At 43.9% G+C, this 27,763-nt stretch overlaps 1 protein-coding gene across 2 annotated transcripts in view; it reads right to left on the reverse strand.

Moving 5' to 3' along the window:
- Positions 1 to 2,142: 2,142 nt before the first annotated feature.
- Positions 2,143 to 27,763, reverse strand: part of LOC136626101 (synaptonemal complex central element protein 3-like) — a 79,579-nt gene continuing 53,958 nt past the window's right edge. Inside the window, exons 1-3 of one of the 2 annotated variants that reach the window (XM_066600849.1) lie at positions 7,683 to 7,768; positions 3,205 to 3,313; positions 2,143 to 2,394 (exon numbers count right to left, since the gene is read on the reverse strand). In XM_066600849.1, the coding sequence (XP_066456946.1) occupies positions 2,237 to 2,394; positions 3,205 to 3,313 (267 nt within the window). In that variant the 5' untranslated portion in view covers positions 7,683 to 7,768 and the 3' untranslated portion in view covers positions 2,143 to 2,236. Of the gene's footprint in view, positions 2,395 to 3,204; positions 3,314 to 7,682; positions 7,769 to 27,763 lie in introns of those variants that run through there. The other variant, XM_066600848.1, reaches the window with a different exon arrangement.

The following is a 27,763-nucleotide window of genomic DNA, read 5'->3' on the forward strand; positions in this document are numbered from 1 at the left end:
CTCGGTGTCAGATTAAACCTCCACTTGCTATAAATATTAGGCCTCTTTCACACGGGCTACAAAATCCTGCTACAAAATCATCGCTACAAAACGCATGTATGTGAAGCTCATGGTTTCCAATGGGTTCTTTCAGACTACAACACACATCGCTGATGTGAAAGAACCCATTGGAAAACATGGCTTCACATACATGCGTTTTGTAGTGGGATTTTGTAGCCCGTGTGAAAGAGGCCAAATAAGTGCTACGGCAGCACATTATGTAAAACTAATGAAGTCCCATATAAAAATCATATGGGCTAGGGGATGATAGACTCAGCATGGTATACAGGAGGTCACTATGATTTCCTGTTTCAGGGAGTTCAGTTGAAAAGGTCATATGAGTATACAGGCATGTCATTGCTGCAGCCATGTAAATAAAGTCTGGCATGGAGGTAAGCTCTGACTATGTTACAGAGGAACAGGTGATTCCACTGGTGGGCCTTGAGCTAGTGTCGGCCCCCAAACTGCACACAAGATCTGCATATATTGGGTAAATGGGAGCCAAAAAATTCCTGCCCATATGCATTCTCCATATACTAACTACACTGAATGCATATATTACGGCTGAATGCACACGGGTGGAAATTCCATGCAGAATTTCTGCCGTTGAACACTGCCATAGGATTGCATTAGTTTATTCATTCCTATGCAGACAGTCGCGAGTGAAAACTTGCACGGTAACAAAATCGTGGCATCTCCTATTTCTGTGCGAACCTCACAGAGGCCCACACAGAAATGTCACCGATGACACGCCGTCTCCGCTCCGTGCATGTGTGCCAGCCAGCACATCGCAGAGCAGAGAGAAGATGCCAGAGGAGGTGAGCTGTGGGTCACTGCAGGGGCACGGGTTGCATCCTGCTGTGAGAATTATCCCTATTCACCCTATAGAAAGGCCCGCATGCAATCACAGCCACCTTTACATTGAAATGTGTGGAAAATGCAGAAGTGAGGAATTTGTGAATGGGGATCATGTAATATTTGCATGTAGTTGTACAGGGAGCCCCCAGAACAAATTTTACTGGTGGGCCCTGGGCATCCCAGTCCTGACACTGCATGGAGGTGTGGAAACAATTTACAAAGTAAGTCCTGTATTCTTTTTTTTATAACATTCTCTCTCTCTCTCTCTCTCTCTCTATAACATTCAGACAACCCCTTGGATGCACAAGTTCACGGTACAGCATTAAAGGGGTTGACCAGCTTTGAACTATTGATGACCGGATTAGGTCATCAATAGATGATTGGCTGGGGTCTGCCACACATGGCCTGTGCCAATCAGCTATTCATTCGATGGTTCTCTGTCACAGTGTATGTAGCCAGAACCAGACGTCTCCAAACACTTTGCACGGGTCTTAATTGGTATTGGACACTATTTCCATAGAATTCCCACCAATTAACTATTGATGACTTATCCTGGACAAACCCTTTAATGTTTCTTACCCTTGTGGATATTATTGTTGCAATGGGGAGAAAGCAAAGTTAAATTTCCAACGTCAAATGTATTGTATTTGAAAAGGTTTTTGGTAGACGTGTCAGGACAGCACAACATAAAGATTGAAATATACTGTTTAGACTCAACAGCAATGTAGTTTCTCTTGTATTATCAGAAAAATGAATTGTTTTCAAATTTGCCATTTTGTATAGTTACTTATTTCCTGGAGAATGACAGTTCTTGTTTTCTCATCATCATCATCATCATCATCATCCAGGTGATTCTCTATTATATAACATGATGGGAGTTAATTTAAGAACACTTTAAGCTTTGACTGCCCCCATGTGGTTGTTGGTACTCATTACAGCAGTACAAAAAATTCTGTTGCACAAAAAAGAGGGGTTCTAACTTCACCATTGCTAGGATATAAAGGGCCTCAAAGTTTTTCACTTTTACCATTTTCACTAGTCTTATGAATCACCCTTGACTTTTTATTTACAACATTCCATGTTCCCCAGAATACAAATGATTTTACAGTCATGTTCTGTAATTGTTAAAAACCCTTGAGGCTTTTTTAGATGGTTTTGTCATAATTTGTCATGTGAAAAAAAACAGACAGCAATTATCAGGATTTTAAGTAAGAGGAGGCATGAAGACATATGCTCTGGCAGAAATAAATGTAAGCCACAGAGCTGCTTTATTCTTTATTAAAGGACCTGTAGCACTGAGAATGGATCGTGCTGAACATGTTTTATGAACATTGTAGTTCTATGATGTCTTCTTGGTTTCATCTAACATATTTTTCCAGTTTTTCTCTATTTCTTCTCTACACTGCGAGAAACTTTCCTCCAATCTTCTCATTTGGTCAACCAGGGCAGGATCGCTACGTGTCATTATCATTTCATATACCATCCATGTAGTTTTAACTGATGACATATAAAGAATAAAGTATTAAAGTTACAAATATAAGCTAACGAATAGGGAGCATAAATACATATATTTCTGTTGCTCATATAGCACCAATATAATGCGCATCAGTCCCAATCTCTTGTGGGGCTCACAATCAAAACTCCCTATCTCATAAACACAAACAAATAGGTTAAGGGGGTAAGTAAAGGCTAATTGGCCCAAAATACCAGAGGGGAGGACACTGGCTTGGACAGAAACCGACCATCCCCATTGCTCAGAGGATGTAATGAGGTATTAAACTGTGTGATTGCATCTACACCAGTGTGGCGAGGGGGCCCGGCCCCAATTGCAACCTCTGCGACCCCTATAGAAGCACCACTGAATGGACTAGTTTGGTATGTTATTTGAAGTGTGGAAAAAAAAAAAAGACCTGGAAGAAGCCTTAGTGAACACACTGAGAGCATACAATATTGATGTAGATGTTGTCTTTGGTAAAATTTAAATCCAGAACCCCCATAGTACAAGGCAAGTGAGCTGCCCAGATTGGTTGGCTAGATATGAGACAATAGTATGTTCAAAAAGACCATTGCAGCAAAGGAAAGTCTGAGCAGAGAGGAGCTAAAAAGTGTTTATTGCCCTGGAGGAACCCCCATATCTATGCACTACACAACATCCTATTAATTTGGATGAGCACTAGGGATCACTTATGGTCCTTTTACACGCGCCGAATTCTCTGCCTGATGTAATAAGCGCCGATCGACAAGCTTGTTGATCGTCGCTCATTTCATTTTCGAGCTATTAGTGTGCATTTCTTATTCCAAACCTACCTGATATCTTTTCCATTTGCTCCAGCATTCTTTCCAGATCTTTGTTAAGATCTTTCAACATACCGGAAACTTCTTCATATGTCTGCTTGTCTGAGTTTGCTTCTGCCATCTAGTTAAGAAAATGTCTTTAAGATCAGTACTTACAACTATTATTATACAGTAATTGTGCATAATTAATACACTAAAGTCTGCTATACAGGGTGTAGTCAAAAAGATGGATCCAGCAGTATATCTCAATACTGGTAACAGTAACATACTCTAATAGGAAGGCATGGATGTGCTGTACGATAGTATGCCAGACCGGCCCATTGGGGCTACTGGAAAATAGATTTCAATTTTTTGTTGAGGCTCCTGTAAAACCCAATTGCAGAGTTGAAGATTAGCATGTGAGAAGCAGAAACCCGCTTTCCACATCTCTCTATGGGACCGCTGCTATGCCTTAAAGGGGTTGTCTCGCAGCAGCAAGTGGGGTTATACACTTCTGTATGGCCATATTAATGCACTTTGTAATGTACATCGTGCATTAAATATGAGCCATACAGAAGTTATTCACTTACCTGCTCCGTTGCTAGCGTCCCCGTCGCCATGGATCCGTCTAATTCTGATGTCTTCTTGCTTTTTTAGACGCTGTGCGGTCTTCTTCCTGGTGAATGGGGCCGCTCGTGCCGGAGAGCTGGTCCTCGTAGCTCCGCCCAGACACGTGTGCCGATTCCAGCCAATCAGGAGGCTGGAATCGGCAATGGACCGCACAGAGCCCACGGTGCACCATGGGAGAAGACCCGCGGTGCATCGTGGGTGAAGATCCCGGCGGCCATCTTGGTGAAGGAAGAAGAAGGAAGACGTCGCAGAGCGGGGATTCGGGTAAGTAATAATTTTTTTTTTTTAACACATCCTTTGGGACTGTCCTGCACCGAACGGGGGGCCTATGGGGAAAAAAAAAACCCGTTTCGGCGCGAGACAACCCCTTTAAGTAGGGAGAGAGTACTCAACTTGGCCTCCTTCTGCAACGATAAAGGCTTATCATCCATGAAGTCGTCCACTGTCGTCTGCAGGAGATTCACATACATGTTGAGAGTCCCTGAAATGAACACAGGTCCAGCTAGGTGATCGTGCCAGATTCCGACCCACATGTTCACACTGAAATCTGCATTGTCTGCTGATTAGGTTGTACTCTTTTTAGTAATTTGCATTGCACCAGCACTGAAATGACACTTTGACATTCACTAACATGGTCCAGCAATGATAGCGTGGGACATGGACCGCACTGCTGAATGGCTCCATGCATGTATCATAGCAGGAGGCCACTTTCAGTGTGCTTTCCTTCAGTCATAGCAGCGGTCCCACGGGACCTAGAGAGACGTGGAAAGTGGATTTGTGCTTCTCACATGCTACTCTTCAACTTTGCAATTACATTTTACGCTCTTACAAGGGCCACAAGACAAATTTGAAATCCATGTTCTAGGGCCCCCAGGGGATCGTGCACCATACCATAGTGTAGCGCACCCATGTCTTCCTATTCAAGTACACTACTGTTATTTCAATATAAGACACCAGTATTGAGATACAGCACTAAACCTGCATTTCTTCATGCTACATGCACCAACTGTGTCTGATCCAGGACATCAGTCTTCACAACAGGCAAAAGTATCTGAAAACATAAAGAAGATGGTCTTTGAAGATGTTAGAAACCAGGCAGCAAGAAGACTACTAGGAATGAGCTGCATCAAGGAGGATATTATGTGGCTCCTGGGCCCTTTTGTAAAATATTGTCATATGTCCTTTAGGGGCCTGATGTAACTGCAACTTCTACACCTGCTATACATACCGTAGTTATGGTGAGCTTTTCCATACATATGGTCACTGCAAAAAGTATATACTGTGCTGCGGGGGCCTATCTGTGGTGCATGATATTTAGTGGCATATTTTGGGGCCTTCCATAGCGCATATACTATGTTCAGTAGATTAACCTGGAGTATGCGGAAAACGTACACTTTGACCTAAACAGAGCCTTAGGGCGGCTGAACACTACCATATGTGCAATTGCGCTCGCTTCAGTGCAACATATTTGCACAGTGAACAAAGTTTGATGAGATAGGTATATGCGTGCGTATCTGCGCATATTACTGTACTTTTTGAACATGCAGGGCCAGTTCACATGCGTGCGGGACACCCCCGCCGTGATATAAAAGGCTATTTAGCTCAATAAGGCCCAGGTGTAGTCCTTTTCCTGCAAAAATTGTGCAGTGTTTTGGTGCGATTGTGCGGGTATTGAATATGCATTTGTGCACATCCCGTATACTTCTATGGGGCCCCTGGTGCACAGTAGTGCACAAAAAAAAGAGCGAAAAGTATGGACCTGGAAATCAATGAATTCTATTCTCTGCATCTTGCGCAGGCAAATTTTGCAAAAATATGCGCAAATACGGTCATCTGAATCCACCCATAGAAAGCAATTGAACAGTTAATTTTGAAGGGGTGAAGTCTCCTGCGGATCTCAGCTAAAATCTGCCCCAATTAGGCATATTTTGATGCTGTTTTCAATGCAGAGTTTGACGCAGATTTTCTGCGGTGGAAAATACTCACCAATTACACTAAGGCCCCCTGCACACGGGCAGAAATTCTGCGGTGGGATCTCCCGCAGAATTTCCACCCATTCCCACCTGCATAGGATTGCATTATCTAGGCAGACAGCCGCAAGTTTTCCACGTGAAAACACATGTGAAAAACAAATCGCGGCCTGTTCTATTACTGTGCGGGTCTCGCAGAGGCCCGCACAGAAATGTCAGTGGTGACGGGCAGGCTCCTCTCTGTGCATGCGCCGGGTGGCCGTCAGACAGCGCATAGCTGGAAACAGAAGACGCCGGGAGCGGGTGAGCCGCAGGTCTCTGCAGCGGCATGGGTCCACATCCCGTTGTGAGTATTCTCGCAGCGGGATCTGACCTGGCCGTCTGCAGGCGGCCTGTGTGTGAATGTACAGTATTCATATACAGTATTATATTGCCAACTGAACCCTTCTAGTTGTTGTGGCTTTTGAAATGCAATGGTGCAAAAAGAATTATTATTACTAATAATAACTCGGTTGACACTGTGACACATTGTTATAAGGCACTCTAAATACTATTCTGGGGTTGTCTAGTCAACATTTTCCTGAAAATAATTCCACTATCTTGCAGGACACAATACAACCAGAAGGTGGCAGCATCAGAAAGAAAGACTGGAAGAGGACAACTGAACCATGAAGGTGGAGGATTAGGCTGCATATGGGGGTTGAGGTTGTATACAGAGGTTATTGCTATATGGTGATGCTGTCACTATATGGGGGCTGTGGTTGTCTATGGAGGTTGCGGGTGTCATTATATGGGGGCTATGGCTGAATATGGCTCTTGCTACTGTCACTCTGTGAGGGCTGTCATTGTGTGAAGGTTTGTTGCAATATATGGAGGGATGTGGCTTTCACTTTAATGGAGATACATGCCTATTAGGGTTGCCACCTTTGTCACCAAAAACTACCTGCCAAGATAAAAGGGGGCATGGCTAGAGGCATGGCTTATCACAACGTAAGTTTTTACCTCCATTATTCTAGTGGCCACAACTAATAATTGTGCCCCCCTCAGTGGCCCCAATAGTAATAGTACCCCAGGTAGTAGCCCTAAGAGTAATAGTGCCCTTAGGCCACTCTCACACATGCTGTCAGCAAAATGCTGCCATTTCGATCGCAGCGTTTTGCTGTGATTGTATCGCAGTTTTCGGACGCAGGTTCCTGCCTCTGGCAGCGAGTTTTAACGCACCCCATCATTCTTAATTGCGGCAAAATAGAGCGGACAGCGCTTGAAAATTGCAGCGCTAGAAAGCACCGCATTCGAGCGCGTGTCTGCGAGGCCCCCAATGGGGACGTCATACTGCGATTACTGCAGTGTTTTTAAACGACGCGGTAATCACAGTAAAAAGTGCATTTGTAAGAGTGGCCTAAGTAATGGCTCTAATACTAATGGTCCCCCAGTAGTGGCTCCAATAATAATAGTGCCCCCAGTAGTGGCTCCAAAAGTAACAGTGCCCCCAATAGTAATAGTGCACCCAGTGATGGCCCAAATACTAATAGTGATCCCAATAATAATAATGCCTGCAGTATTGGCTCCAACTGTATTAGTGCCCCCAGTAATGGTCCCAATAGTAACAGTGTCCCCAGTAGGGGCCCCAATAGCAATAGTGCACCCAGTTGTGGCCCAATAGTAATAATTCCCCCAGTATTGACCCCAATAGTAACTGTTATGGCCCCAGTAGTAGTAGTGCCCCCAGTAGTAACAGAGCACCCAGTCGTGGCCCCAATATTAATAGTGCCTAAGTAATGGCCCCAATAGTTCCTGAACTTCTTTCCTCTTTGAGAGCTGGAAGGTGTAATATGTTCTAATATCCTCCATGTTAGCGGGATACCAATCACATATACGGCAGCGAGACATTATCTACTTATAATATCATACTTTTTCCTCAGTGGTTTATGTGATTTTCTCTCAGAAACAGACTTCCTGCCTTCAGACACCTCAGTGCTCAGTCTTCAGCTCTGCAACTGCCACCTCATCCACAGTGAAGGCCATGTAGTCATGGTAACCACATAAGGCCTAGCTGGAGGGCCTGAAATTCACCTGACTATTTGTTTCTTAGCTCATTAAAACGTCAACTCTTACATTTGGTTGATAAACAAGGGAAAACTATGAAAATTCATACTTTTTATTGTGCCCCTTGTAATTCACATATTATTGCTTCAGAGGAAACATGAGAAATAATACAGGGTGGGCCACGGAAAAGTAGGCCGACACCACACTCCCATGAAAGCTGCTGCCCATAGCAACCAATCATAGCACAGCTTTCATTTTACCTCAGCAGTAGAAGAAATACAAGCTGTGCTGTGATTGGTTGCTATGGTGCTGGGTTAATTTTCTGTAGGCCACCCTGTAGAATAATTGAATTATATAAGAAGATTCATACAAGAGTGAAGCAATGGCCGATGCAGAAGTAGCGATCAGAAACTCCTCTGCTGTATCTGTTACAAATTGGGGCCCAGAAAATTATAGTCATCCTCATGGCTTCAAAATAATTTTCATATGTACAGAGATGCTACAATTAATGTGACATAGTTTCCTCAATGGAACCTAAATACTATTTATCTCCTTCCTGCCATATGGCATAATAGTATGTCGACAGTCATTCTAGCGAACCGTAGTACAACACAGCGAGCTCTGGCTGTGCCATCACTACAAGATGTCTGCTTTAGGCCGCTTTCACACAAACAACAAAATCACCCGATTTTCTGGCGATGCGACAGCGCTACAAATCACATGCTTTTCAATGGGTTCTTTCACATTGGCAAAGTTTTGTAGGCTGCTACATTGCAACAATAAAAATAATCGCTGTATGCTCTATACAGTCGCAATTTGCAAAAATAAATGTTTCTCTATGGAGCCTTTGTTTTAGTAGCATTGCATGAAATTGCGGTTTTCGATGCAATTTTGCTTTAACATAAATGCATTACTTTAAAAGGAAAAAAAAATAGGTATATATATATATATATATATACATTACCTATCAGATGTGGTCCCGCTCCTCCTGCTCATCTACGGCGCTTCGGCACACGTGCCAAAAGTTCTCTCTTGTCGACACAAGCTCGCTTCCTGGTTTCCTGGTTACGGGATTCATAAATCTCGCCTCCGGGAAGCGAGGGCTGTGATTGGTTCATCGATCAATTGGTTCATAAATGGGTTCTATTCTCTGCATATTACGTGCAAATTTTGTGTGTGTAAGTAAACCCGTATGAAGGGGGACCTTCCTCTGATCCTGGCCATTTAACCCCTTAAACACAGTGGTCAATAGTTAGAGCAGAAACTAAAGAGTTTGAGAAAGAGGAGGCTTTTGTCATGCAACTGTCCATGGGTTGCTATGGTAGCCAGGGACTATATGATTATTAGTCTGCCTGTCAGTATACCGCAGGAGTATTGCAATGTATTATATAAGTAAATAAAAAATGTAAAGTTAAAGTCCACTGGAGGAAAAACGTTAGATTAAATTTATTTTTCTTAAAATCCAATGTAAAAAAAATAACTTTTTTACCCCTAAAAGTGCTTTTATTAGACACAAGTGTAAAAAAATAACTATGCATGCAGTACCCCAGAGGAATACTCCTGACACTTGACATACGTGGGGAGCTGGGAGAGTTAAGTGATGACTTATCATGGTGGCACTTACTTATCAGACTCCTTTCCCTGATGGATAACACGCAGCCAAGGCTAGTGTGTACCTGCAGATCACCAAAGACACCCCTAGGATAGGCAATGCCAATAACAGGACGATGGGGGGTAGTAGTTGTCACGGGTGACACCACCATTCCTACATACCAGTATTCTACTTGGCGGGGAATAATCACAGCCACAGATTCTGAGTACCTTGGGACCCCAGGTTAGGGCCCAGTATAAACTTTACTTGAATAAAACTGTAGATAACAACTTTACAGGACAAATTAGGTTCAGGCTTCAGGGTGAAGCCACATGAACGTATATCGGCTCGGTTTTTACGCCGAGCCGATATATGTTGTCCTCGTGTGCAGGGGGGGGGGGAGGATGGAAGAGCCAGGAGCAGGAACTGAGCTCCCGGCCCCCTCTCCGCCTCCTCTCCGCCCCTCTGCACTATTTGTAATGGGAAGAGGCGGGGCCAAGTGGCGAGAATTAGCCCCGCCCCCACCCCGCCTCTCCCCATTGCAAATAGTGCAGAGGGGCGGAGAGGAGGCAGAGAGGGGGGCGGGAGCTCAGTTCCTGCACTTGGCTCTTCCGTCCTCCCCCCCTGCACACGAGGACAACGTATATCGGCTCGGCGTAAAAACCGAGCCGATATACGTTCGTGTGACTTCACCCTCACAGTGCAGGTAACTCAAAAGATCAGAGGTCAGGGAGGATCACAGGATGAAGCCGGTCCTGCAGTCCACGTTATCTGTATGGTACTGCTCCTGGACTGGGAGTACTCCAGAGGATGAAGGGGGTGTGGTTACTCCACAGACACTCGAGCAGTGCTTAAAGGGGTTGTCCCGAGGCAGCAAGTGGGTCTATACACTTCTGTATGGCCATATTAATGCACTTTGTAATATACATTGTGCATTAATTATGAGCCATACAGAAGTTATAAAAAGTTTTATACTTACCTGCTCCGTTGCTGGCGTCCTCGTCTCCATGGAGCCGACTAATTTTTGGCCTCCGATGGCCAAATTAGCCGCGCTTGCGCAGTCCGGGTCTTCAGCAGTCTTCTATGGAGCCGCTCGTGCCAGAGAGCGGCTCCGTGTAGCTCCGCCCCGTCACGTGCCGATTCCAGCCAATCAGGAGGCTGGAATCGGCAGTGGACCGCACAGAAGAGCTGCGGTCCACGAAGGTAGAAGATCCCGGCGGCCATCTTCAGCGGTAAGTATTGAAGTCTCCGGACCGCCGGGATTCAGGTAAGCGCTGTGCGGGTGGTTTTTTTAACCCCTGCATCGGGGTTGTCTCGCGCCGAACGGGGGGGGGGGGGTTTAAAAAAAAAAAAACCCGTTTCGGCGCGGGACATCTCCTTTAATTCACTTTTAGGATTTGCACCCCCCACGGGAGATTCATGGGCGTCACTTAGTAGCATACTTCTACGCTGGAATCCTGGATTTGTACGGCTGCGTAGGAAATTTAAACAGTGGAAGAATTGACTAGTACCTCTGCACAGGCCTTGACAGGGAAAGTGATTACTTACAAAGGCTCGCTCTCTGATCTGGGGCTCACTCCACTCACATCCAAATTTCAGTCGCTACAGGTTATCTCTCTTCAGCTACCATCTTCACCACAAGGAAGCTGAAGGTGCTTCCATGTGGCTCTGTGTTAGGTGGTACTCTTGGAACTTGGAAAATGGAAACTCTATGAATACAGATTGAAGACCCTTTTCCCGCTTTCAGGCACTCCTATTTATACTTCCCTCATACCACATGACATGACAAACTGATACATTTACATGCAGGCAATCATTTTATTAGAGTTAAAGGGGTTGTCCCGCGCCGAAACGGGTTTTTTTTTTTTTTAAACCCCCCCCCCCGTTCGGCGCGAGACAACCCCGATGCAGGGGTTAAAAAAACAACCCCACAGCGCTTACCTGAATCCCGGCGGTCCGGCGTCTTCATACTCACCTGCTGAAGATGGCCGCCGGGATCCTCTGTCTTCATGGACCGCAGGGCTTCTGTGCGGTCCATTGCCGATTCCAGCCTCCTGATTGGCTGGAATCGGCACGTGACGGGGCGGAGCTACACAGAGCCCCATTCAGAAAAGAAGAAGACCCGGACTGCGCAAGCGCGGCTAATTTGGCCATCGGAGGGCGAAAATTAGTCGGCACCATGGAGACGAGGACGCCAGCAACGGAGCAGGTAAGTATAAAACTTTTTATAACTTCTGCATGGCTCATAATTAATGCACAATGTACATTACAAAGTGCATTATTATGGCCATGCAGAAGTGTATAGACCCACTTGCTGCCTCGGGACAACCCCTTTAACCTCTGAAGCACCGCAGCTGTGCAACACACACATTGGAAATGACAAGACAAGCTTGCACAGTGCATCTACATGAGACAAACATATATGACATTTATGGAGAAGACCAGGACGATGTACTGGGCCACTACATACATATATGGTAATCCTGTTACTAATACCTGTACAACAAAATTAATGCATTATTTATACCGGTGAACAATGATAAAAAACTCAGTGTTGCTTAATTGTGGCCAGGCTAGACAATGCTCTGTGAGCTAATTACAAGTCTCTGTGATAGCTGCTTGCTACTGTGCATCAGTCTGGATCCAATGATGATGGTGATGTTCCAGTATTTCAGCATCATGAGGCTAAGGAATGCACATAAACGTTTTATGGCCTAAATACAAATACTTTACTAGAATGAACACAGACAAACAAAACAATTATTGCTGAAGTTCCAGTATTTAACCCCTTAACGACGGCCCCATGGGGATTCTATGTCCTGGCCGGCTGGGCTTTATTCCTAGAGGACGTAGTTTTATGCATCCTCTAGGAATGACAGCCCTGCAGGCTCAGGACGTGATAGCTCCATGCTGCCGGTTACCGGAGGTAGCCGACAGCATGGAGCTGTCATCCCGGGCCGCGGGACCCCACCCCCGGTAACGCGATCGCCGGTATCCAAATTTTGGAAATCTGACACATGTCAGATTTCCAAAATTTGGCTCCGTCACTAAGGCGCAAACAGGCTTTGTCACAAAGGGGTTAAGCATCATGAAGCTATAGATCTTATGAACTTTTTATGGCTAAGGGCTCCAGCACATAAGCATAAGTGCAATTTCGGTCGCTACTTCGCAATGTATTTCTGCAGTGAACAGGTTTATTTCCCACCCATTTTCGCGCACACAAAATTTACGCAGATAATATGCAGAGAATAGAGCCAATTAACCCCTTAGTGACGGAGCTTTTTTGCTTTTTTTCAATTTTTGCTTTTTCCTACTCCCATTTAAAAAATCGTAGCTCCTTTATTTATCCATCGACGTCGCCGTATGAGGGCTTGTTTTTTGCGGGATGAGTTGTACGTTCCAATGGCACTATTTATTGTACCATATAATTTATTGAAAAACTTTTAAAAAATTCTAAGCGGAGAGAAATGGAAAAAAAACGACATTCCACCATCTTTCAGTGCGTCCTGTCTCTACAGCGCACAAACTGCAACAAAAACGACCTGATATTTTTATTCTATGGGTCAGTACGATTACTACGATACCAAACTTATATAGTACTGTTTTCGCTGTAGTACTTGTATTTTTTTTTAAGATATTTATTTTTTTTCAATTATTTTCTGCGGTCATTTTGTGCGCGCGATAACTTTTTTATTTTCCGTCGACGTAGTTGAGCAAGGGCTCATTTTTTGCGGGATGTCCTGTAGTTTCCGATAGTATCAATTTGGAATACATAAAACTTATTGATCGTTTTTTATTGCGTTTTTTCTGGGAGACAGGGTAACTAAAAAAGTATATTTCTGGCGTTCTTTATTTTTTTTTTCGGACAACGTTGCAGAAAAAATAATGCAATACTTTGATAGATCGGACTTTTACGGACGCGGCGATATCAAATACATATTTTTATTTTATGATTTAGATTTTTTAATAATAGATATGGCAAAAGGGGGTGATTTAAACTTTTATAACTTTTTTTTTTTAACAGTTAAAAAAACGTTATTGATTTTCTTTTTTAGATTACTTTGAAGTCCCCCTGGGGGACTATAACATGCGATGCTTTGATCGCTCCTGCAGTATGACGTAATGCTATAGCATTACGTCATACTGCTTTTTGATAGGCAGTCTATCAAGCCACCCTGTGTGGATGGCTTGATAAGCAGTCTGTTAAGGCAGCCCTGGGGCCATTCATTAGGCCCCCGGCTGCCATGACACCTGCACGGCTCCCCTGATTTCACCGCTGGGGGGCCGTGCAGGACCCCCGAACAGCGTTCGGGGGATTTAAATGGCGCTGTCAGAATTGACAGCGGCATTTAAAGGGTTAATAGCCGCGATCGACCGAACGGCCGAGCGCGGCTATTGCCCGCGGGTGTCAGCTGTAATAAACAGCTGACGCCCGCGCTGTATGGAGGGAGATAGCGCTGCTACCTCCCTCCATACACGTCCTGCAACAGCAGGACGTAGTTTTACGATAGCGCCGTCACTAAGGGGTTCATTTCAATGGGTTCATATATATTTCTGTATTTTTTTGTGCATTTGCGCACCAAGGGTCCCTGCAAATGTACGCAAAATACTCAAGGGGATGCACTATATGCTGTACATTTCTGCTGGAAAAAGAACACAACTGGAACTCATTAGACTAATGGCTTCTTCAGACGACAATGCTTTTGTCCCATTTTGCAGCAGTGAAAATGAAGGCCGCAAAATGGTACTAAACGAAACCATTGATTTTTACGGAGCGTATTAGCGCATAAAGCGGGAGGGGGGAAATTTACTAAAAATAAAGCAGGAAAATAGGTCCTGCCCTATCTTTCTGAAATCAATAGTTTTGTCTTGTCCCGTTTTGCAGACGTGATTTTCATAGCCGCAAAACAGGGGAAAAACATGCCCATGTGTTTAAGCCCTGGGCTGTACTTTATGTGCACGCAGCAGATGAGCAAATGGCTATTCAGCCTAACAAGGTACAGATGTGTTCTGTTTCCAGTAGGTAAAACGAAAGAAAAGGGGTTTGGTAATGTGTTAGCCTAAAATGTGATTGTTCTCATTGAGAGAAACCAAGTAATCTTGTAGATATGATACCTTTTAATGGCTAACAAAAATACATGATGTTACAGCAAGCTTTTGGGTCTTCCATCGATCATTCATCAGGCTAAAATGAAACTGGTCAAGAGGGATGTCCTCTTCCCAATCATTTTTTTGTTTAAACTTCATAAAAATTTATAACTTGACATATAAGAATGTTGCCATCCAACAGATGGTGCTGCATCGCCTTCCATGTGCAGATTAATGGAGAGATAAGACACATCATAAAACTGTCACATTCCTGAGCTCAGTGGACTGATTAAATATTTATGTATCAGCTCAGTTTGTCTGTTGTTTTAAGTTTTGAGTGCAAAACAGTCTCAAATTTCTGTGTGTGACCATTTGTATTTCATTTAAGGCGGGTTTCCTCTCTGCATTGTATATTATATATGTACCCCATCCAAACCAGTTCCATTGACAGCTTAATGAAGAATTGATAGAAGATCCGAACGCTTGCTGTAACATCATGTATTTTTGTTAGCCATTAAAAGGTATTATATCTACAAGATTACTTGGTTTCTCTCACTGAGAACAATCACACTGCTTCCAGCGCAATGTGCATTTGTGCGCGCATTCAGCGTGCACCTGTGCACCTCCCATAGACTTCTATGGGGACCTTTGCTGCACAAATGTGCAGGAAAATACAGCATGCCCTGTTGACAGGAGAGTCAAATAAAATCCCTGTGGACACGGTAACCGATGTTGTTTTTGCAGTAGTTCGCTAAAATCAGAAGTGTCTGGATGTTATTGGTGACTACTAGAGATGAGCGAACACGTTCGGCCCCGCCCCTTTTTCGCCCGAACACCGAACTTTGCGAACACCTCGGTGTTCGGGCGAAAAAGTTCGGGGGCCGCCGTGGCAGCGCGGGGGGGTGCGGCGGGGAGTGGGGGGGAGAGGGAGAGAGAGGGCTCCCCCCTGTTCCCCGCTACTGCCGCCCGCGCCGCCGCGCATCTCCCCGCCCCCCGGCGGCACCCGGACACTTACGCGCGAACACTGCAGTGTTCGCTAAAGCCGGTGTCCGGGTGCGGATGTGTCCGTAACGGACACGTTCGCTCATCTCTAGTGACTACCTACAGCACCTAATGTGATTGCAGAAGTCACACATGACTGTCAGATATCTCTTGATATTTATATAAATCTAGTTAGAAAGCTTTTATGCAGAAACTTTTCATGTTGAAATGTGTATAAAACTTTGTACAACATCTCTATAAATATATGGGCTCGTTTCCATCTTCATTATAACATGCCGTAGATCAGAAGCTGCACTATACAGACTCCAATTAAATCATCCTCACCTGATAACGATAAAATAAAATAGTATCTTTCCAACACCAAGAGAAATAACAGAACAAGACCATGGATAGAAATTTGTCTTTTTTCAGCCTTGCCTATAATGTTAATATGTAACCATAGCACGGTCATACATGTCTCAGGCTACGTTCAAGTTCCCAGGGTGGAAATATTGATTTTGTGACTCACAACAATACGCCATAGTTAGGTAATGGAGAGAACATCAGATGATGTTTGCTGATGGAAAATGTGCAAATATAATGGAGCTATTACAGTCTTAAAAACACATATACATGTGATTTAACGTGTTTTAAATCCTCGTTATTTTTGTAATCTATTCAAGCAGGGACTTAATATATTACTTAATGTACTGATTGAGCTTAAAGAGTAGAGATGAGCGAGCACCCAAATGCTCGGGTCCATTGACTACAATGGGAGACTCGAGCATTTTTGTATGTGGGACGTCGGGTGCCGAGCTTGGGACTTGGCGTCCCACATACAAAAATGCTCGAGTCTCCCATTGTAGCCAATGGGGTTCGTTACTCAAATAGAGCTCTCGAATTTTACGAAAAGCCTGACTCGAATAACGAGAACCTGAGCCTTTGGGTGCTCGCTCATCTCTAGTAATTAGGTATCTTCCAAAGTCTAGACATGCAGACCAATGCCTCTGGGTTTATGTCTGTTAGGCTGGGCTCACACTGTTGTGATAAGCTGCCCACTACTTGCGCGAGTACGCAGCAAGCATCCAATGACATGCTGTCTTGCTGCGTGCCGCCAATCCCACTATTTTGGCATGTACACGCATATAATACGCGCTAAGATAGAATATGCTGTGATTTTTTTTTTTTGCGAGCAGCATCATTAAAGTATTTGGGATTTTGCTCCTGTGTATTACATTTGCAAAAACTACATTGTTTCCCTGAAAGTAAGACCCTGTCTTATATTCATTTCTTTCCCAAAAGAAGTACTAGTCTTATTTTCGGGGGATGTCTTTCTATACTTATCTAGCAGGCTCGGTCTACGTCACTCCCGCTGCCCTCTGGAGCTCCGGCAGGCTTCCTGCTGCCCTTAGCTGCCCGCATTAGATTGCTTTCTGGTTACAGGATTCATAAATCCCACCTCCAGGCGGCGATGGCTCGGATTCATTCTCGAGCGCTGCTCAGCCAATCAATGCAGCGCTCGAGGAACCAATGATTTTATTGGTTCATCCTGCATTGATTGGCTGATCAGCACTCGAGAACCAATCACAGCCATCGCGTTGTGGAGGCGGGATTTATGAATTGGCTGAGCCGCGGCATTGATTGGTCATTTTTTAAATCCTGCCTCCACAATGAAAAATTAGGTTAAGGCTTATTTTCAGGGTAGGTTTTATTTTTGGGGAAACAGGGTATGTAGGTAATGCTCAATTACCATAACATATGGATGTGTGAGCCTGGCCTTACCTTGTAAATCAAAGAATCACTGGGGCATAAACATGCCTATTCACTGAAAAGACTCCTAAAACATCGCTTTTAATTCAATAAACTAAAACTAGTAGGCAAACACACATATATAAAGCAAGGTTCGTAAAACAGAACCCCAAAACCGCCTCTTATCTGATGACCGCAGTGTATAGACCCTGAAAGCCGCGAATCGCAAAAGTACACCTATCAAAGTGTGTATTAAAATTTATGGATGGGTCTTAGTGCATAAAGCACCATAACAGCTTACATCCACAAGGGTATGCTAAGCTCTCATGTGACCTCAATGATATTGTGCCAAGGTACATAAGGACAATCCTGATGGCCGTAACTGTAATATAAATGGGAGTGCTCATACACCCCAGAGGTCTTTATGGCGAGAACCTCTAGGAGATCCCCTTTTTTAATACAGGGGTCTCAAGATGTTTTTTGTGTACTGGTGGTGTTACTTACCTTGTAAATCGTGTGCAAAATCATTGGCGTAAAGTCAAAAAAGCCACATACAAAAATAGAAAAAGTCTCCATCTCCCAATGTCGTATTAAAGCTGCAAAAAATAGCTAATAGGAATGGTTAATAGGGCCGAAGTCTGATAACCCTGTTATAGTTGACTGTCAAAGAGAGATCTTCCATGGCCCAATTACTGGACATGAACATTTACCTGAACGTTGGTCTGCCATATTGGGTATTATAGACTTGTATGGGTGAGAGTGCACATAGGACTCTGAAAAGAGTCAGATTCCCCTGCACCGTTCAGAATTCAGCAGCAGACACTGTGGGGTCCGTGTGAGTATAAAGCCTCTTTCACACGATGACAGCGATATCGCCGCGAGAAAATCGTAGCGGTATTACAGCTGTGTTCTGTGTGATATTGCTGCGTTTTCTCATGAAGATATCGCAATTTTGTGTTGCTACAAAGTTGTGCATAGTGCTACAAATTCGCACCACTTTGTAGCGCTCTTTTGCTGGTATTTTCAGGGTGACTTGAAATATAAGCCCTACCCCGAAAATAAATCCTAGCTGCATTTAAAAAACACAATACATCACCTAACAGGCGCTGTCCGCTCTGCCGCACTTCTACTCCGCAGATGTGGCACTTGTTTGTAGTCTTCAGCCAGAGCTTCCTGGTCAGGGTTTTCCAAAACCCCACCTCCAGGAAGCACTAGCTCTGATTGTCTTTTTTTCGAGCGCCGTGGCTCAGCCAATCACTGCAGCGCTCAATGAACCAATTACAGCCATTCAATATGATGGCCGTGATTGGTTCATCGAGCGCAGCAGTGATTAGCTGAACCATGACGCTCGAGAACCAATCAGAGCCAGTGCTTCCTAGAAGCAGGGTTTTTGCACCTCCAAACCAGGAAGCGCTGCCTGAAAACTACAGACAAGTGTGCTGGAGCTTCAGAGGGAGATGTGCGGTGGAGCGGACAGCACCTGTTAAGTAAAGTGTTGTGTTTTTTCTTTGTATTTTATGCAGCTAGGGCTTATTTTAGGGACTTCCTACTGTAAAAGTTGCATCACGCCATACGAAAACCGCGTTTTCGTGTGATACAACACAAAGGAAGACTCCATAGGGAAACATGGGCTACGAAACATCGCAAATTACGGCGCTATTCAGCATGCCACGATGTTTTCTTCTTTCAATGTAGCAGCCTACAAAACATTGCTAATGTGAAGGAACCCCTAGGAAAGCATGGGCGTCACATACATGCGATTTGTAGCACTGTCGCATCGTGAGAAAATCACGTGATTTTGTCTCCCATATTAAAGCGTTCTGTTCTGTGCATCTGCGCAAATATGACCGTCTGCAGAAGCCCTAACATGTTGATTTTGATGTGGATTCGTGGTAAAATCACTGCAGATGTGCAAATGCAGGGATTCCGATGCAAATGTACCTCAAAATCTGCATGTTAGACATGTGGCTTTTCGTGTTGCTTATTTCTCTCATGTGAAGGGACCCTTAGGCTATGTTCATGTGGCAAATTCGCCGCTGAACTTTCTGCGGTTAATTCCGCCTCTAAAAACTATGTCAAAATCCACATCTGTCTGCCGTGGATTTTGGTGCGGATATGCGAGAAATACCATGGCAGGAAGAGGCGTTTTGGGGTTTTTGATGTGGTTTGTAGAGGCGAATTCACCACAGAGGATTTTTTGGTAAATTTGCCATGTGAACATAACCTTAGAAGCCTTAAACTAAGTTACGGTGCTTATAGGACAGAGAATAAGGAGTCTGGAGGGGGGGGGGGGTAATTTTTACACTTCTTAGCTCCCCATTCTCTCGCTGTCACCGCTGGAACTCAGCGCTTTGTCTAGGAGAGTGACTCTTTTTTTCACTTTGGGAATGACTGAAGAAAAGTCACGCTCACAGACCGAGCACCGACTTATAGTTTATAGGACATGACAGGTTCCCTTTAAAACTTTGGGTGTGCTCAATCTCTGAGTTGATATACATATGCATATTATACTATATATATTATATTCTGATAATTTATGCTATGTTTTGCTAGGGGACAGAATGCATTATATGTGTTTTTTTAATAAAGTAGGATTAGGGAGGACATGTCAGCTCTCCTAGTGTATATTTTATTAAACAATGTACTGATATTTCTCATTAGAAGACACCTTTGGAGCATCCTTTCTTAGAACTCTGCATTGTGTCACTCCCTCTTCCTAGAATTGTATGAATAAATTAATAACTGGATGTTACCAGCTGGAGGTGTTACCTCATTGACAAGCACAGCATATCTAGGGTAAGTTAACAGTTGTTGAATAAGCCCAATAAATAATGAATAGAACTCATTGATTTCAATGGGTTCGTTCACATAAGCATATTTTTCCACGTGATGTGCAATTATGCGTATTATGCACTGCAGTAGGCCATTGAAGTAAATGGGTGGGCACATGTTCAGTAAATGTACGCACCATTTCAACAAGCCTGTCTGCGTATCTTTTTTGCGTATGACCCCGGTGGGTGCTGCCTGGATAACCTCTTTAAATCTTAAAGCGTTTTTTTTCGAAAGAATATTACTGATGACCTATCCTCAGGATAGGTCATCAATAATTGATTAGCTTGTGTTCGTTGCTCGTGACCCCGGCCAATCAGCTGAGCGGGTGCATGACGCTTCAGCCCTGATCTCTGTTTATTTGTGGTGCTGACAGCATGTGCTCGCTCAGCTGATTGGTCGTGGTCCCCAGCGACAGACCCCAGACGATTAACTATTGAGGACCTATCCTAAGGATAGATGATCAATAGTATTCCCCCTGGAAAACCCATTTAACACACAGCTGACAGGCCACATAAAATGAGGCAGCAGCGCAGATTCAGTCAAAGGGCATTGTGTTTGACATACCCTGTAAACTCAAGTATTAGTCGACCCGAGTATAAGCCGAGTGAATAGGTTTTACCACAAAAAACTGGTAAAACTTATTGACTCGAGTATAAGCCTAGCTGTACTGTAGTATATACTAGGTAAAGAAAAAAAACGCAATACTTACCTCTCAGCCGACGTCTGTGCCCCCGGCGAAATTCTCTCCCCGGCGGTGTGGCAAGCTGCTTCAGTCTTCTCCCCACTGTCATCTCCCTGACTTGGTTTTGAAATTCCCCGCCTTCAGCGCTGTGTGAGGAAGCGCTGTGATTGGATCGAGCACCGGCCAATCACAGCCGGTGCTCGATAAACCAATCACAGCCATTCAGTAAATGACGTCATAAAAAGATACATATTACACTATACGACATCAATTAATGTCTATATATTATACTTTACACATAAAGGCAGGTCTTCGTAAAACCATAATATACATGAACTCCTCATCATTCCTATATGTTTTTGGATACAGTGGGTCTTGAAAGTCTTCAGATCCTTTTATTTTTACCAAGTTTTTTTAACCCCTTAATGACACAGCCCCTTTTTTTGTAATAAACAGCTGACGCCCGCGCTGTGTGAAGAGGTCGCCCCGCGGCCTCTCTTCATACATACCCCGATTCTCCAGGACGTAAATGTACATCCTGGATCGGGAAGGGGTTAAGGTGAATTACTCAAAAAAAAAAAACTTTTAAAAAATTGGCTTTTTGCAGCTTTCTTTTGACCTCCCCATAACTTTTATTTTTCCATCAGTGCAGCTGTTTGGGGCCCTGTTTTTTCCAGGCCAACGTGTAGATTTGATTGCCACAATTTGATGGTACACATGACATTTTGATTGCTTTTTATTCAATTTTATCTAAGAGATGGGGTGACCAAAAGAGAGCAAATTTGGCAATGCATATTTTTTTCTGATGGTGTTCACTGTGCAGGATAAATAATGTGATATTTTAATAAACTGAACGTTTACCGACACGGCAATACCATTTTTTATGCGACGACTAGTAAACTGCATTTTTTTGTAACTTTTAAGATTTTTTACATTTACAAACAATTACAAAAATGTTCTTAATCTTATTTTACATCTTTTTAGTTCCCATAGGGGACGTGAACAAGTGATTGTTTGATCTCTTAAACAATATATTGCAATACTTCAATATATTTTATTTCTGCAAGCATTCCACAGGTATGGCTTAATAGGTAGAAATATGTATCAGACCCTAGGGCCTTTAGAAAGCCCAGGCTGCCATGGTGAACGAACATGCTGGCCATGATCTTGTTACGGGTGAACTGTTCGGATGACATATGGAGCCCCCTCCCTCTGTCTGACCTTTTAAATGCTGCTATTAGAACTAACAGCAGTATCTAAAAGGTTATCTCCAATATCGGAAGTAACTGACATCCACAATGTACAAAGCAGATCCAGCTCGTCCACTCCATGCAGTGATACCCTTCCATCCAGGGACGGCGGATATCGGGAAAGGTTTAAAAGTTTAGGTAAAACTCGGTCCTAACACAGACATTGTTGTTTACAGTCTCTTCTCTGTTCATAAAGGCTCAGTCAGGTCATCATACAGCGTGGGCCACAGAAAAGTAGCCAAGTACCGCAGTCTTATGAAAGCTGGCTAAAAGACAATTGGTCTTTGTTGCCTATAGCAACCTCAGCAGTATAAGAAATGAAAGCTGCGCTGTGATTGGTTGCTATGGGCAACAAAGACAGACTTTTTTTAGACATCTTTCATAAGAGTGTAATACTGGGCTACAAGGGAAAAGCCACGCTGCATAAAACATGACAATTTGTAGTAATATAATAATAATATGTACGGTAGGTGCATGTTGAATAATACATAATTACACCTCAGCTAGTAATATACAATAGCCAGCTAATGTTGCCCTGAAACAGAAGAGTTCAGATGTAACATAAAGAACCCATTAAATTCCGCAATTGTTCACAACCAACTGAGAGATCTCTCCACACCCTTCCACTTATAGTACACACAAAGCCGCAATGAAAGGAGAAAAATCCATTCGTCTTGGAACCAGCTACAAGCTGGCACGTTCTATTGTAACTAGATTGAAATAGATGATCTATCTATTCAGGAAGATATTAGTAAGATGCAAAAAGAAGGCGCTGCTTGTGAGTACAGCTGCACCTATGGAGCACCTTCTAAACCCTGACGCGGAGGCTAAGAATAGCATGTCTTATTTGCATGTATTGCACAACTCTAATCTCACTATGGGTGGAGGGGGTCACTACACCAACTGCTGTACAGATTTTCATATTGTTCAATGAATTGACTCCTGCCTGAGTGCAAGTTATGCCTAAGGCCTCTTTCACGAGGATGACAGCGATATCGCAGCTGTGTTTTGTGCAATATTGCTGCGCTTTATTGTGGTGATATCGCAATTTTGTCGCTAAAAAGTTGCGTGTGGTATTACAAAGTCACACAACATCGTAGCACTCTTTTGCTGGGATTTTCAGGGGGGCTGAAATATAAGCACTACCCCAAAAATAAACACTAGCTGCATTAAAAAAAAAAAAAACACAACACAATACATCACCTAACAGGCGCTGTCCGCTCCACCGCATGGCTCCTTCTGAGGGCATAGAGATTTAAAAACCCTGTCTCCAGGAAGCGCCTGCTCTGATTGGTTCTCAAGCACTGTGGCTCAGCCAATCACTGCAGTGCTCGATGAACCAATCACAGTCATCGCATCGAATTTGATGTCCGATATACATGGACAATGTACATTCTGGGGCATTGCATGCCTATTTCTTACCAGTGAAACGGAGAGGAATAGGAAATGCCATGACTTTTTTCACAAGGATATAAGAAAAATGAGCAATGCCCCTGCTCCACTCTTGCAGAAAGCAGTGGCTAAGCAGTTGTGACAGCGGCCTCGAGTGCTGCGCTAAGCCCCGTTCCCTGTAGTCAGAGCTGGGTGGGGAGGAAACAGAAAGACAGAGCAGAGTTGCTCAGGACACTGGAAGGTAGGCATATAGAAGTGCCAGTAAATAAGAGCATTAACTGTGCTGATTAGAGAGCTGCCAAAAGAGTCGGCACCATTCCCTCAGTAATAATGCGGTAGCTTGTCAACAAAGTGAAGACAGCCCTCACAGTGGGGAATAGTGGAGCGTTAAGCTCCACCTTTTTCCCCAAAGTTTCGGGAGCTTTCATGCGCTAAGGTGCCATATAAAAACAGCAGTCTGAGCAGTGGTGCAGCAAAGAGGAGCAACATGGCAAAAGCTAAAGTGGTGCGTCCGTTTCTCTGTGTTGCATGTTGCTCCTGGCACCTGTAGTTTTATGGGTTACCAGCAGCACACTTCCCTCTTAATACTTTGTGTTTGGAGTTATGCTTGCTGCTTGTTTAGCATGACATGGTCTGGACACCTGATTTCCCTGTCTGCATGTTATGCGGGCCTCTTCTCCCTTCCCTTGTATCAGGTGACCTACGCTTCAGACACCAGGAGCTACACCTGCAGCCTGGTTCTCTCCCCATAGTTTCCTTATTGGCTGTGCTGATATGGCAACTTCAATACTCACTGTAGCCATCAAGTATGTTAAGCCACAGCATTTACTGAAGAAGAGGTTCTTCCTCGAAATGCTTTTTTCTGCTGGTTATACTCCTCATATAATAAAATCTTCTTATATCATACCATCATCACCATTTTTTGGAGTCATTGTGCCTAAGGCCTCATGTCCACGGGGAAAAGAAGAATTAAAATCCGCAGCGGATTTTAACTCTTCTCCCGCACGCGGATCCGCACCCCATAGGGATGCATTGACCACCTGCGGGTAGATAAATACCCGCTGATGGTCAATAAAAGTGAATTAAAAAAAATATGGAGCATGAAAAAAAATGGACCATGCTCCATTTAGGTGCGGGTCTCCCGCGGGGACGGCTCCCGCGGGCTTCTATTGAAGCCTATGGAAGCCGTCCGGATCCGCGGGAGACCTAAAATAAGAATAAACTTACCCGCAGCGGACCGTGCAGATCTTCTCTTCTTCGCGGCCGGATCTTCTTTCTTCGGCCCAGCGGATGTGCCCGGTGTATGTGCGCGGCACGCCTGCGGCGTGCCGAGCACATACGCCGGCCGAAGAAAGAAGATCCGGCCGCGAAGAAGAGAAGATCTGCACGGTCCGCTGCGGGTAAATTTATTCTTATTTTCAGCCCTCATGTCCGCGGGGCAGGAAGGACCCACTACGGATTCTCCATGGAGAATCCGTAGCGGGCCTGATTTTCCCCGTGGACATGAGGCCTTAAGCCATTTTTCTTTCACTTCCATTGTGTAGTTTTATCAGGTGTAGCCTCCAGACATCTGATGTCTTGTACGTTGTCTGGTGGGTGATATCTGCCACTATGTTTCTTTTACATCAGATTGCTGTTGGACTCTCTTGTCCCTTTCTCAGTGTGTGGACACTTGAATTAGCTCTTCTTTATCTACGCATGCATGAAGCTCTGAGTGGGTTCCTTTCTGTCCGTGAGGTGAGCATACTTTAGGTGTGAACAACGTCTTGTTCAGTGTATGTCTGAAGGTGTGGACTACATTTGGTGTGAGCAATGACTTGTTCTGTGTGGTGCTTCCTTTATGTTGCAGTTACTTGGTGTGAACAGTGTTGTGTTCTGTGCATGTCTTTAGGTGTTTACTACACTAGGTGTAAATTGTCCTCTTCAGTGTGTATTATGCTATATTTCCCTTGTCTTAGTTAAGGCAACTTGTGACTCCACTTACATTAGGGTACAATGTAGCAGGGCCATAGTGCCATCTTTGGCCATACAATATCTGCCATTGGTTGCTTTGTAGCTCTAGCTTAAACATTTCTCTCCTTCATTTTTGAGTTGTAGCACACTTAGCTATACTGTTTTTAGAACTCTCAAATTATGGATTCCAGTGCCAATATATTAGTATACTGGCATTAGTACATATTTTATATTTTTGTAATATCAGGTTAAATGATAAAAAAGAAAATGATCGTCTATTTTCATGTTGTTTTTTTTTCATTTTTAAATAGCACAAAGTAGAACTAAACCAAGCATACCCTAATATAAGCCAGTCCCATGCTTATACTATGAGACCATTTTGCTGCTCTTTTTGTGCAGTGTTATACATGACATTGTATGCTTTTTGCTTTCAGAAGCTTGCAGTCTAACTTTCCTAACTCAATATATTCCACTGTATTTAAAACTGGTTCAAAGTAGAAAAACTCAACATGAAGTAAGTTACTTTATAAACAAGGGAGGCAAATCACATTCTGTTCAGGAACATATTTTGCTGTATGCAAATTAACACTTACTGATGTTAAACCTATTAATTTGGATGGCAGAAAAACCTGTTAGGTCTATTTAAAGGGGGGCAGAGCTAGGAAGAAAAGTAAAAATTAAAGTTAAGCCTACCTTGTCCTTATTACATTTAGGTAAACCACCAAATGTAGGCCATGTCCTAGCTAGTGTCTTTCTACCTAGACAAAAGATGCATTGGTCTTTGCCCCCGAAAAAGAGTTTGGTGTGTATGATGAAAGAACTCAGAATTCTCTGGTCATTACTAGAAGACTACCAGATGGGGAGTCCATCTAGGACTCCCCAATACCAATCTAGGAATCTGTCTCTAACCTGACCAGGTGGTAACGCTGGGCTGTGAAAAAGGGGTATGACAGGGCTATCTACCCTTGATAGATGTAATCTGTGAATTGTCACATTCCACAACCCAAGTGTCCCCTTCATTAGGAAGTTAAGAGAGAGAAGTTGGGCCCTATCACTGGCTCTGATCCATGGAGGACAACTCATAGGGATTGAGCAATTTTCCAGCTCCACCCATTGTTTGCTAGCAGCATGATAATGCCAATCTATAAGATTCACTAGGACTGTTGCTGTGTAATATTGTTTAAAGTTTGGTAGATCTACTCCTCTCCTTGTGTTGGGAAGTGATAGATATCGAATTCCTAAACGAGGCTTTCGTCTAACCCCAAACAAATTTGATCATGGCTGATCTAAGCCTATTAAAAAATTGTATCGGTGGGATAATGGGAATCGCTTGGAAAGGATATGGGACCTAGGGAGCACATCCATTCTGAGGTAGCTTTTCCACCCAAAACCAAGATAAGTCTCCGTTGTCGTAGAAGGGTAAATCTGTCTTTCAGTGTGTGTTCCAGAAGGGTTAGATAATTCAGTGGGTACAGTTTGGATTGATCAGCTAAGACATACATCCCTAAATATTTTATAGCCTCCTTTTTCCATTTAACCATTTAAGTGTCACATTTTTTTGTTATTTATGGGTCAAAAAACGTCACTTTTTTATTAGCAATTTAAATTCTATGATTTTTTCTGAACTTGGAAGTCTAATGTTTTAAAAAATATTTAGTATAGTTTAGGAGATATGATGCAATGGGATGCAGGTAATATCAGCAGTGATTTTTGGGGAAGGGCTTAAAATATGTTACCATGCGGCGGTTGCTGGTCCTCCCGGGGCGGCGGTGTGTGGGGTCCCGCGGTCGGGGCGTGTCCCCCTGGCTTGTTGTCTGCCTGCCGGGGTACGGGTGCCTGGACGGTGTGGGCGGCTTTGTGCTGGTGGTGTGGGGCACCTGTGAGTGCAGCTGCCATGCACGAGCTCCCTTTTATTATGTTTTGTTGGGAGCTGTCTGTCTTCCTCTCTCCGCCTCTGGACGAAGGGTTTTGTTTAAAGGTCGGGCAGAGACTGGCAATCACTGCCAGTTATTGGTTTCCCTCAGTGTGCTAGCTAGTCTGCCTCGGTTGGTCTCCTGCTTCTGTCATCTTGTCTGCTATAATTGGCTATTGTCCGCCATGTTTTTCCATCTGCCTCAGTTCTGATTAGTATTGTTCGTGTTGGTTATTTACATCTGCCTTTTCTGTCAGTATTCTACCCTTTCCATCCAGGTATGCCAGCGTACCTTTTTCGGTCCCTAGTGAGAGTAGGGATCGCCGCCCAGTTAACCGCCTGGGGTTAGCCAGGAGTGGAGGCAAGAAGTCAGGGACAGAGGCTGTGGGTGAGATCTATGGCACCCAGGCTGGCGTATCAAGGGTAGTATACCGTAACCTAATAATTGGCCCTAATATTGCTCTCCAATAGAGGCCATGAGTACCCTCGCAAGTTAGTTGCAGGATTTAGTGGTCG

The sequence above is a fragment of the Eleutherodactylus coqui genome, chromosome 4 (genome assembly GCF_035609145.1).
Source record: "Eleutherodactylus coqui strain aEleCoq1 chromosome 4, aEleCoq1.hap1, whole genome shotgun sequence".
NCBI lineage: Eukaryota > Metazoa > Chordata > Amphibia > Anura > Eleutherodactylidae > Eleutherodactylus > Eleutherodactylus coqui.